Source organism: Astatotilapia calliptera, chromosome 17 (genome assembly GCF_964374335.1).
Source record: "Astatotilapia calliptera chromosome 17, fAstCal68.1, whole genome shotgun sequence".
Classification (NCBI taxonomy): domain Eukaryota; kingdom Metazoa; phylum Chordata; class Actinopteri; order Cichliformes; family Cichlidae; genus Astatotilapia; species Astatotilapia calliptera.
Genome location: NC_137438.1, coordinates 25,009,814 through 25,022,792, shown reverse-complemented (window position 1 = coordinate 25,022,792; position 12,979 = coordinate 25,009,814). Strand labels below are relative to the sequence as shown.

At 41.5% G+C, this 12,979-nt stretch overlaps 1 protein-coding gene across 10 annotated transcripts in view; it reads left to right on the top strand.

Annotated features, from left to right (window-relative positions):
• Positions 1 to 1,381: 1,381 nt before the first annotated feature.
• ppp1r12a (protein phosphatase 1, regulatory subunit 12A) overlaps positions 1,382 to 12,979 on the top strand; it is a 62,074-nt gene continuing 50,476 nt past the window's right edge. For all 10 annotated transcript variants that reach the window (XM_026146018.2, XM_026146016.2, XM_026146015.2 and 7 more), the window contains exon 1: positions 1,382 to 1,827. In XM_026146018.2, coding sequence (XP_026001803.1) covers positions 1,591 to 1,827 — 237 coding nt within the window. In that variant the 5' untranslated portion in view covers positions 1,382 to 1,590. The remainder of the gene's footprint in view (positions 1,828 to 12,979) is intronic.

The following is a 12,979-nucleotide window of genomic DNA, read 5'->3' as shown; positions in this document are numbered from 1 at the left end:
TCAAGTCAGAAAGTTCGGTAACGAAAAAGTAAACACCCATGATGCCATAAAGCCGCAATGTAAGTTATTGCAGCACAAGCTGAAGTTAATCATTTGGCTAGCTGTAGTTTAGCGCTTCTGCAGCAATAGCAGTAACCAGCAGTAATGGAGAAGGGCACTGACGTTGGAACACATGGCTCTGTGGAGGTTACAGTTTGGAAAGTACCTTGTATGTCTTTTTGGAGCTAAAAAGAGGTCATTTATCTGGTTGTGCAACTACTCTATATGGACACATGTACTGGGCCACACCTCTTTTGAATTCAGATGCGCTCAGTCCCATTGCCACAGGTGTATAAAGCAATTCTGACTGCTTTTACGACATTTGTGCAAGAACAGGTCATTGCAAAGATTTACTGAATTTTGTGTGATCAAGTATAAGTCATATCAGTGAAAAGTTACAACTGCAGTGGCGCATAGTGCAGAGTTGCATACCTCCTGTGGCATTAATGTTAGCACAATGTGCACCAAGAAATTCATGGTATTCATAGGTTTCCAAGGATAGGCAGTTCCTGAAAGTGTAATGTGTAGGTGGCCAAGAACTTTTGCTTTCTTGTGTGGCAAAAACTAAAACTAATTAAATTCATCTGACATTAAATATTTAAATATATATTATGTATTTAAAGGAGAACTGATGGTATTTCAGATGAGATACGTGCTCTTTCCTGAGTATGAGAAGACAGGTGTGCCTGAAAGTTTTGGCTCACCTTCTGAAGTACCTTTAGTACAAAATCCTTTAAAAGAACCATCCACAAGAAGTGGAAAACATCTGCAAAGAGTATGTTTGTTTAGATAGCATAATAAAATCCTTCCTGCTTCCTCAAATGAAAAGAAAGGGTGACGTCTGTAAATCACAAGTTAATTGATATGATTGCTAGTTATAATACAACATTAAAAAAGACAGGACACACTGGAGAGATTATGTCTTATGTCTATGATGTATTGACAAAAGCAAGATGTTGTGGGTGCATGTGCCACCCCACTGAAAGAATCCTGGAAACGTCCCTGTTTCAGACCTCCTTTTCCTTTCCTTCACCAATGGCACGAAGAAGGTGGGAAGATTTGGTAGTTCTTACAGATAACACTGTTTTCTGCTGCAGGTACATTCACTGACATATGGTTTTAAGTTACTTCTGTGTTCCCAGCTATATCACAGCAAACAATAGCCTAGAGGTGGTCAAAAAATATTAGCTACTACACCTTAGAGAGCCTCTCTTTGAAACTTCTTGACACCCCGCAAAAGGTTATGCAATATTTTAAAGTAATTTTGTCTTATTTGGTGTGCACAGTCTATAAGGATTACCCTGCTTGCTCGCTCACTCACTCTGTTTTATAATCTGCTGATGATGACGTTATGCTGCAGTTCCTGGGCTTCAGTTCTCGCGAGGTTACGGGAATCCAGACGCTCGCGCTCTCTCTCTCTCTCTCTCTCTCTCTCTCAGTTCCCCCTCCTCCCCAGCCCTCCCTTCCCACGCCCCACTGCGCTGTGGGATAGTGGCACTATAAAGTATATCCTCTCTCGGCGAAAGATAAGAAGCCCGAGACAGGAGGGGGATGAAGATGGCGGACGCCAAGCAGAAGCGGAATGAACAGTTAAAGCGATGGCTTGGCTCGGAAACGGACCAGGAGCCTCCTGTTTTGAAAAAGAAAAAGACGAAGGTGAAGTTCGATGATGGCGCCGTGTTTCTGGCCGCCTGTTCGAGCGGCGATACCGAGGAGGTGCTCCGAATGCTTGACCGGGGCGCTGACATCAACTACGCCAATGTAGACGGTCTCACCGCCCTCCACCAGGTTTGTGTTAGCTTGCCGTGTGGGTTTATGTCAGCAGCCGGTACCATTAGACATAAATATCGACTGGCTGCTAGCAAAAGCTTACCCTGGTACACCTGTCAAATGGAAGCCATTCTCATCCCGTTGTTTACCTACCTAGCATACTCGTCCTTCTCGACGCAGAGAAGGGATGAATCCGTTGGCTTCCTCCTGAGGCTGTTTAACTGGTAAACCGCGCTAACTATGCATACACTTGTCTGAGTATAAGTGGCAAGAAGCAGCAGAGTCAAACACCTAATTTACAGGGCTAATTCTACTTTATGCCTCCATAAACTAGCCTGAGTCTGTAGGTGCAGTCTAATTGCAGTACTGCTGCATTTTTCGATTTGAAACATTGGCTCGGTTTTATGTTGTAAATACAATCAAGCCAGACAAGTGTCTGTGTGGTCAATTTATTATTGTCGGATCCTATTTAGTGTGTTTGGAGCTTAATATAAATGGTGTTCGTGCAGAATGAACCCAGCAATAGATGGCTGCTACCTGGTTAGCAGTAAAAGTCGTTTTGTTGATAAACCCTCCTCCTTGACTGTGGCTACTCTCTGGAGAGGAAGCAGAAGCTACCTTGCTAACTAGCTTTAGATACAACGTCATTCAGATACAGGCTAATGTTACGATTGCGAAACAATGTTTGCTTGTCACTCTGACTTAAAAAATGCAGTCCCTCATTAATAGTGGGCATATTAGTTTAATTGCCAGGAAAGAATGAATGGTAACAGCGCAGTATTAGCCCAGCGGAGTGTCTGCTAACGTACTTTAGCATGCTAAGATAAATGTCGTTAGCTGTGTGGGGCTTTAGCTGAAGTTAATTCATTCATTAACTGACCTGAGAAACGGCGTCAGTGGTAAATTATGGGCCTCATAATTTTATGCTGTTTTGTGTATAGTTAATCGGAAACGCCTGTGTCGTTAGCGCTTTTGCTACACCGGGATGTTAACCGTGCCAAGCTAGTCATTTGCCCGCTAACTGGGGTAGCTACTTTCACTAGCATCTGTACTTCCACAGCCGATAAACTGAAAATGGCACCTCATCTTGATGGGTTTTAGGCTGTGTGAGGTAGTTTTAGTCCAAATGGGGTTTAAAGCCTGATTTAAAAGCTTTATAAACCACCATGGATCCAGTGATGGAAGTAGGTTGCTTGTTGGTGCAGTAAGCTTACTGAAAGTTGTGACCAGGTTAAGTCCAGTGAGGTGTGCAAAAGCTAGACTAGAATTAAAACGTAAATAACAAAGAACCTGGTCGTGTAATTTATGAATTTGTTTCTGTTGCTTCAGAGGTAGCTTTTACCATTAAAGAAGTACATTTATTTTAATATCGTTTTTCAGTTTGTGCTTATTGGATCAAGTGATTACGGGTATACTGTTAGCTTTTACAGTGACACTTTTATAAAGATATCTTGCTTATTTTGTACCAAGAACATTGTAGTTAAGTGTTTTACTTTTTGGTGGAAATAAGCAGGGTGAACGGTTTGGGGGATTTCCCCCTTCTGACTGCATGTTTCTGCCTCTGATAAATAATTTTTCATTCCCACTGGAAAATAAACTTTTATCCCCCCCTTCCAGGATTTTTGCAGTGTCTTGAAACAGTCAACAGTGCAAACATCAGTCCAATCAGAAACTGATCTCACTTTCAGTGCTTGTGAGGCTGCTGGGGTGAGATGATCAGGATCTGTTCCATTCCAGCTTTTCATTAAGCCAAACTGTAACGCTGGATATCTGGATCCAGAGAGTTGCAGAAAACATCAGAAATATTGTGTGCCAACCAGTTGGCTCTGTGTTGACATCAGAGTTCTCTCCAAAGGTGATTTGTGCAGCTTCTTCTTTCTTCTTGTTGAGTTGCGGCTCTGCACCAGGACTGTTCTCTGCAACATCCTGCAGTCGTTTGTCGCCTTTTGCGTGATGGCGCAACTGCTGTGATAGGCTGATGGAGAGGGGCAGAAGTATTTGGTTTAAAAAGATCAACCTTAACCTGACCTTCGTTCACAAGTTAGAACATGCTGTCGAACATATTACAGAGTCAGATAATTTCCACATGTTTATTAACACTCAAACTGGAAAGTCTGCTGCTGATCTCAGAAAATGAAGTCTCCTTCTTCCCTTTACAGAGACTTTATAGATTCAGGTAAAAGAGGGTGATGTGTTTTACATGATGAGCCACAGGGAAGCAGAAAAACTGTCATCAAAGCAGACCATTTCTCTTTGATTTGTAATGTACCATAGTGGAGTTTTTATTTATCCAATTTATTTTTTTTAATTGACAGCATTTTGTGCTGTTTACATTTCGGGTTATTTCATATTAAACATTGAAGCTAACATCCTCTGAAGAGGGAAACTGTGGTTGCCCCTCTATATTTTTTATTATTTTTTTATTTTTCTCTCCCTACGTATTGCATCCTGGAGTATTTTAATTTGAAGAAATAAAGGATAATGCTAGTGGAAACGAGCATTTGTTTATCTTGTTTGCACTAGCATGGATAGTGTTTACATGATGTAAGGATTTACAAAAATATTCACATTAAATGTTTTATACTTGCATAGATCTCCTGTGATGTCACTTCATTACTCATGTCCACATGTCTCGTCTTAGTAATTATGAGCACTGCTTTATGCACCACCTTGCTCCCATGGTGTGTTTGTTCTCCAAGACTTAGGCCACTGCACAGATTAAAAGTTTTAAAAGCAGGTTTTAAGGCATGGGTCATCAGCTTTATCTGTATGTGATTCATGCACGTTTTTGGGTTTTTGTTTTTTTGTTGTTGTTTTTTTTTTTTTACATTAATTAATCCTGCTGGTAAATTGACCTTTCTTCAAGATCGTAGTCTGCTTTAATGAAATCTGGAATTAGCATGAACCCCTCAATACAAACTCATTGGGTGGAAATGTTGCCTTTTTTTGGGCTGATGTCCAGAGATGAACTTGAGTGAGGAAAGAATTTGAAGTGCGGCTCTCCGGACATAACCATCTCTGGAGACGGGGGGTGTGTGTGTGTGTGTGTGTGTGTGTGTGTGTGTGTTAAAGGCCATGTGATCTCTAGGTTTGGTGTTTTACCAAGGAGCTGAGGAGGGGTGATGGAGGGTTAAACTGCTGTTAAGTTTCTTAAAGATGAGCTGAACAGTCAGTCGCCTCTTTTGTCTTAATGTCTTTGTGTGGCTTTTCTTGTTACATTTTAGATGGACCAAAAGAAAAAAATCCCTCCAGATAATAGCTATCCTCGTGAATGAGTGACCTCTCTCTTTGTTATGAAATGTGCCATGTTGCTGCATGAGGACTTGATCACTGGTGACCGGTGCAGGTTTATAAATACCACCACAGCCAACACAAGTTCTCCTAACTGGGTTTCAGTAGATGATACTAAGTTTGGGTATGACTCAGTCTGTAGCTTTGCTTTGTAGTTCAGCTCTAGTATAATCTCACATTTAGGCAAGAGGTTGTCTCTGAGTCATGAACCTTGTGTTTCTTTAAAAATGACCTGTTGCTGATGAACCTGTAAACACGTCAATGTCTTTTTGCAGACTTCTTAAGGTGATGCTTGAGCAGTGATGATGATGATCAATGATGTCACTATGACTGTGTACAAGCAAGAGCATCAAGGTGAAAAGTCGCACTGTTGCCAGGCTCAGTCCAAAGGACTCTGAAGTTCAGTTGCAACACAAACATAAGGACCAACGTCACATATTTTCTTCTCACAAACCTCAAATATGCACATTTTGCAAGATTTAAAAATATTTACGCAACTCTTATTGCGATTACCATGCCGGACAAAGCGATATACCACCTCATGCAGATGTAAACAAATGGAGACTTTGTTGCAACAGCTTGCTGGGGTGTTGGCAATGCTTTGCACTGCAAAACAAAACAAAAATAAGAAGCTTGACTGAATCTGAGAAAATGGTTGGTGAGACAAGACCAGCATGGGTTGTTGTTCTTCAGTGAGAACTCGGTAGTATTTCTAACTACTAGTGTTCTAGATAATATTAGCCTTAAGGGCTAGAGTGTCAGTGATACTTGCTGTGGGACTTGAAGTGTATAGGCATTAACTTCATTTGAGGTTCATTCATTCATTCACTCTTCCTGAAGACACAATTGTAAATGTAAATATCAGACATGTTTGATATTATTTGGGTAAATCTTCTGAGTCTTTGAGCCATTCCAGAGATTTAAGACTGGTTCTTCAATTTATCACATTGTCAATATTTTTGTCCTGTTTCACCTCAAGGACCTTGGTGGGTACTGATATTTGGCACTCCTCTAGTCTATTAGAGAAACATTAGTGTTTCGATAGCTGATTTGAATTTGTAACGTGATTTACTGAGACAGATTGGTTCACCCAAAACACAGACTGCACGGATGCAGGTTGAGGGTAGAGAGGGGATGTTCCAGTGAACTAGGAATCCCTTAGACAAGCTGAGATTCCAGATCACATTGGCTAAATTCGTCCCAGAGCTGTCGCATTCCAAGTCCTGTCGTTCTAGCCCGTGCATTCCTCACATGACGGCCGCTGGAAACCATAGCAAAGAGGGAGCAGAGAAGACATTCCTCAGCTGTCACCTAAACCCCTCCCCTTCAGTCATTCCCTCTCTGGCTTGACTTTCCCTATACAATGCCAAAGCCCAGCTGACTGGTGCTCACTGAGCTCCACTGAAGCAATTAGAGTGGAGGGGCTTGTTGCTTCACACAACAAAATCTACCCGCTGACCTACACCTGAACTTTTTCTTTAGCGCTCAGGATCTCTGACACCCCCCCCCCCCCCCCCCCCCCCCCCTCCCCAGACCAAGGTGACAGGATTCAGCTTAGCTTAACATGTCAGAGCTGGACATTACAATGCCCATGCTCTGTTGACATTACACACCCTCATTATTGCCCTAAAGTCTATGAACATTATCTTGCCTCGTCTCCATGACGACTCGAGGGTTGCTAGTCACTTGTGTTGGTGGATTTGCATGAACAGAGTGGGAGTTGCATAACAGACTGAACAGAGAGAGACTCTCTGGCGGTGCTTAGCAATTTGAAATACTCAGGCTCATGGATCTGTAATGGAACAGTTTCAGACTATGTAGTGGAAGATGATGATAATGTGAGGTGGCTGCGTTTCTTTTCATCCAGAGCAGCATCAGTCATTTTAACACATTACATAATTGCTGTGGATCTCACTGCAGTCCCAAACATGAGATTCTCAGCTGTGCCTGATGCTTGCAGTTGGCCACTGAGAGGAGGGCAAAAATGCCTTTGACACATTGCTGTCCTCCTGATAAGCACAGCATGTTATTCTGCTATAGAACCTAGGCCTTCTGTCTTTTTGGAAGAAGAAGGGACACCCCGTCATCTCATTTGGAGAGGTCTAGGATGGCTGCAATCTAAATACAGTGGGGCAAAAAAGTATTTAGTCAGCCACCGATTGTGCAAGTTCCCCCACCTAAAATGATGACAGAGGTCAGTAATTTGCACCAGAGGTACACTTCAACTGTGAGAGACAGAATGTGGAAAAAAAAAAAATCCATGAATCCACATGGTAGGATTTGTAAAGAATTTATTCGTAAATCAGGGTGGAAAATAAGTATTTGGTCAATAACAAAAATACAACTCAATACTTTGTAACATAACCTTTGTTGGCAATAACAGAGGTCAAACGTTTACTATAGGTCTCTACCAGGATTGCACACACAGTAGCTGGTATTTTGGCCCATTCCTCCATGCAGATCTTCTCGAGAGCAGTGATGTTTTGGGGCTGTCGCCGAGCAACACGGACTTTCAACTCCCGCCACAGATTTTCTATGGGGTTGAGGTCTGGAGACTGGCTAGGCCACTCCAGGACTTTCAAATGCTTCTTACGGAGCCAATCCTTTGTTGCCCGGGCGGTGTGTTTTGGATCATTGTCATGTTGGAAGACCCAGCCTCGTTTCATCTTCAAAGTTCTCACTGATGGAAGGAGGTTTTGGCTCAAAATCTCACGATACATGGCCCCATTCATTCTGTCCTTAACACGGATCAGTCGTCCTGTCCCCTTGGCAGAAAAACAGCCCCATAGCATGATGTTTCCACCCCCATGCTTCACAGTAGGTATGGTGTTCTTGGGATGCAACTCAGTATTCTTCTTCCTCCAAACACGACGAGTTGAGTTTATACCAAAAAGTTCTACTTTGTTTTCATCTGACCACATGACATTCTCCCAATCCTCTGCTGTATCATCCATGTGCTCTCTGGCAAACTTCAGACGGGCCTGGACATGCACTGGCTTCAGCAGCGGAACACGTCTGGCACTGCGGGATTTGATTCCCTGCCGTTGTAGTGTGTTACTGATGGTGACCTTTGTTACTTTGGTCCCAGCTCTCTGCAGGTCATTCACCAGGTCCCCCCGTGTGGTTCTGGGATCTTTGCTCACCGTTCTCATGATCATTTTGACCCCACGGGATGAGATCTTGCGTGGAGCCCCAGATGGAGGGAGATTATCAGTGGTCTTGTATGTCTTCCATTTTCTGATGATTGCTCCCACAGTTGATTTTTTTCACACCAAGCTGCTTGCCTATTGTAGATTCACTCTTCCCAGTCTGGTGCAGGTCTACAATACTTTTCCTGGTGTCCTTCGAAAGCTCTTTGGTCTTGGCCATGGCGGAGTTTGGAGTCTGACTGTTTGAGGCTGTGGACAGGTGTCTTTTATACAGATGATGAGTTCAAACAGGTGCCATTCATACAGGTAACGAGTGGGGGACAGAAAAGCTTCTTACAGAAGACGTTACAGGTCTGTGAGAGCCAGAGATTTTCCTTGTTTGAGGTGACCAAATACTTATTTTCCACCCTGATTTACGAATAAATTCTTTACAAATCCTACCATGTGAATTCATGGATTTTTTTTTTTTTTTTCACATTCTGTCTCTCACAGTTGAAGTGTACCTCTGGTGCAAATTACTGACCTCTGTCATCATTTTAGGTGGGGGAACTTGCCCAATCGGTGGCTGACTAAATACTTTTTTGCCCCACTGTATCTGGTCCCACATTTGACTTGTTTTTCTGTAGACTGTTTTCGATTCAAATTTATTTTAAAATGTGCTGATTTGGCTCTGATGCCGTCCCCATTCTGTGGTCTCATGTCCTACCTGCATAACTTTGCACATCACAACTGAAAGCTTATCTGCATCAAGCACAGAGCAACACATTCAGTCTCAAGCACCTATCGTGAGCTAGTGGAGCTATGCTGCTATTGATAAAGGTGCAATAAACATCATCTCTTGTTGAACTTCCATATCTAAGACAGTAGCTTCATTTCTGACAAGCATGCATAGTTTACCTGTTACACAAAAATGCCCAAATAATGCACTTTTTAAAGTGAAATCTATATTGATTATTAGTCTACTTAATTCCCGATTGTGTATCAGGCCTGTAGAAACCTTAAATATAGATTTCTGCATTAAAGATCTTCCCTTTTCTGGTAGTCCACACGATAAAGGTCCAGGCTAGTGACTTACTAAAAGGCTCCTAATCCTCAAATACGCCCAGCTAGATGATCTGCCTGCATAATAACCTCTAGATCTGATGGCTGTTAGATAAAGACTATCTAGGATTACATATTTTGGTGATAAGCTGGAATGCACAGTGCTGTGAGTACTTCAACATATTGTGAGGTTTTGGAGGGGCTTTATAGCATGTTGTCTAAAAGCGTTAGAAAAATAAGCACAGATGACAAAGCAAAACCTTTGCATGTAATTTTAAGTAGAAGTGTGTTAAGATTTGGTACAGTATGTGAAGCGATTTTTAAATGCATTGACATATACCTGACCATCAAAAGCAACACAATTGGGGTCCCTTTGAGTGCTAGGGATATCGTTTGCTGTTAGGTAGCTTTAGTGTATTATTATTATTTCTTGACTGGTTAAAAACTTAGCCTTCAGTGTGATTTGAATATTAAAGACAACAATCAAAATTACTTTAAAGTCCAACTGTTTGATATTTAATTCATTAATTTGTTGTGTACGACAGATGGCCTTGGGATATACAGGAAGCAGGATCTTGTGAGTGCAAACTTTGCGTGTAACACGTAACAATACATGGCACAAAGGGACTTTGATGTGTATAGGGGATGCTTGTTTGCTTAAACTCATTCACAAAACTAGTTCTAGCTAAAGAGTTACTGGGGGAATGAGAATATCATAAATAAACCCCATTCTAGAATGTTAGCTTAATTTAAACGTGTGTGTGTGTGTGTGTGCGCACGCCACAGTATTTAGGCTGAAACAGGTTCTTCCTACCCAGCAGTTGCAGCCCATTTTACAAGTCTGCTTTCAGGTCACTTTTCTTGTAAAAGGTTGCACAGGGCTTTGACGTTCTTTGTTATGGTTTCAGGGCAGACTTACAGGAGCTGCATAATCACTCATGCATTTCTAACATAATGCTGAATACATTAATTTAATAATTCATGGACATGAATGTAGACAGTCTAGTATTTTTTTTTTTTTAATTGTTCTTTGTTCAGCCCAAACAGTCTTCAGACTGTCGTTTTTGAATGTTTGACTGTGTCTTGTTGTTCCTAATCTTCATTCCTAATTGCTGCCCACTATAAGAGTTATATTTGTGTATAATTTCTAATTATACATCGCTGTTTAATATTTCAGAACATGGTCTAAAATCAAACAAGGAAACTGTACAGACCACATGAAAGACTGTATATTCTTTAGCCTCTGATTGCCATTTTTCGTAAATTTGATAAATGATTGTCTTCTCTGACAGCATTGCAGTCTTAGAAAGCCGACGAAATATAATTTCCTCATGAAGTTATTAACTACGTGAAGCAAAACGGGGACCGTGAGAGTAAACTGTAGCCACCCTTTGAGTCAAAGAGCTGACAAGAATTAGTGTGGTGCCTGACTACAATGAAAGGTGTTGAACTTGACACAGCAGGAACCAGCGCTTCATAACACTGTATGTTCGCGCGTGAGATAAATCTAAATTTAACCTTTGACATAGAACTGCAAGTATAAAGCTGAATTCCAGTCTGGAATGAATCACTGCAGCACCATTGTAACGAGAGCCTACTTGATTACTGAGTGTATATTGGAGTCCCGCAACATATTTTACTTGCGTATAATTGGCAGGTCTCTCCTTGTCAAGCTGGCCCTCCTTGCTGTTTCATTCAGCTTTTTTACCAACCCCATAATCATCAGCAGGAAGTCCCTGTGGTGTTTGCGCGCCAACACTTTGCAACACGCCAGGTCATCTGCTGATTGTGACATGTCTATGATACTTTCATGTACACTGTATTGAGATAACATGTCTGGCTTAAAACTAAATGCCATGAATTGACATGAAAAGCATTTGTAGTTAGTAAATATATCAGGTCAGTGTATATGTTTAATTGTAATTGGTCATGTAGGGTTGCTCGAGTATGGCAAAAACTTTTGTCAATCTTTATACATTTGTTAAACTTGACTTGTCTTTTTGCAGGGGATAAATAAGGGGGTAATGGAGGGAGGCAGGGGGGTTGTCAAGTAGGGAGTTGGGCCTAGACTAGCTGGTGCTTTTTACCATAAAGCTCACTTGCAAAGACAACCGGCGACTCTAGGAGATGAAAAGCAGCTGCCAGCAACTGTTAATGATCCTTCCACAGGTTCATGTATGGAAAGCTTTTATGACTTTTATTTCCACATGGATTTTCTTGACCACGGATGGATTGATCTTCTTGACGATCTTTCCATTTGGACTTTCAGTACAGTGGCGAAGCATCTCGTTGTAAAGAGAAGAGGTGTGCTTTCTTTAAAACACAAGACAAAATGAGAGCTTTGTAGCAAAAATGAAGGCTAAAAAGTAAGTTTTATCCTGGTTATCTTGTTTTCATGATCGTTAAAGACCAACATTGTAACCTAAATGAAAATCTAATAAGGCATTACCTCACTGAGTTTGCATGAAACTGTTTGCCCTTTATAAGAACTGTAGGGCAGATGATTTATTTATTTATTTATTTGTATGCGTGTGCGGCTCTGACACTGCTGGGATGAGATGCCAGAGACCTCCCCGCCATAGGACCTGAAACAGAGAGACTTTGCTGAAGTAGTTTCGTTGAGCATCGCTGCAGGTTGCAACTGGTTCACCTGGGGTCGTAACTCAGCTGGATCGAATTCCTCAGCAGAGTAAACCTGCTGCCATGTTTGAGGATTGCTGCTTCGACCTTGCCCAAAAGTGCATTTCGTGTCAAACAAAATGTCTTATGTCACACATAAGTTTTTAGCCAGTTGTAATTATTGCATTGCTGAAAGCTGGCAGCACTGCTTTATAACAATGTAGGAAAATGAGACACTGATCTCAAACCAGAGGCTGCTATTTTTACCCATTTGCTTTTTCTAAGTGTTTTGATGAGGTCAGTGTTGCACTTTCTTTGATGGTTATTTAGCACCCTTAAAATTAGACCACATCTCCTTCACTGTATCATGAAAACATTTGAGAGGTTGATGATAAATAAAATGCAAGCTCGACTGCAGAACTGGTAAAGGATTTCGTCAGGTGCTTTAACAGATTAATGACCGCCACTTGCTTTTCTGTCTGCCCCCACTTTTTCAAACTGTGTATAGTATTTAGCTGCTGTGAAATGTTTTTGAGATGACTTCAGCTTGTGGTGTTTGTTTTTTTTTTTTTGTTCCCACCCTGTGGCATATAGTGCTCGTTTTCTACTTAAGCCAGGTGGTCTTGGAGTGATCCCGCTGTTGTTTGCTTGGCGGCAGGCACACGTCTCATGCTGAGTGTTTTTTATGAGCTGTTGTTGAAGTGAAAACACCTGGACTCAGACACTATGAATTCCTCATTGTCTTACAGAACAGCGAGTACAATTAAGGCAGAGGCTGCATGTCCATTTGTTGTCTGTAAGGGTGAGGTTACATTCTTTCCATTTAGTCTCAAAATGGCTGCATCTTCAGCTAACAAAGGGAAAGCGGCCATTGGCCCATTAGACATCACCTGACTTTGACATGTCACCCTTGTTCTTTTATTTGGCACAATTATTACTCATTGTTGTTTTCAGGTATTACATAAAAACCTATTTCATGCCCACTAAATAGTCAAAGTTGCTGCCTTCACTTGTCTGCACCAGAAATGCTACTAGTTGTAATTGATTCATATTTTATTGATGTATGACAG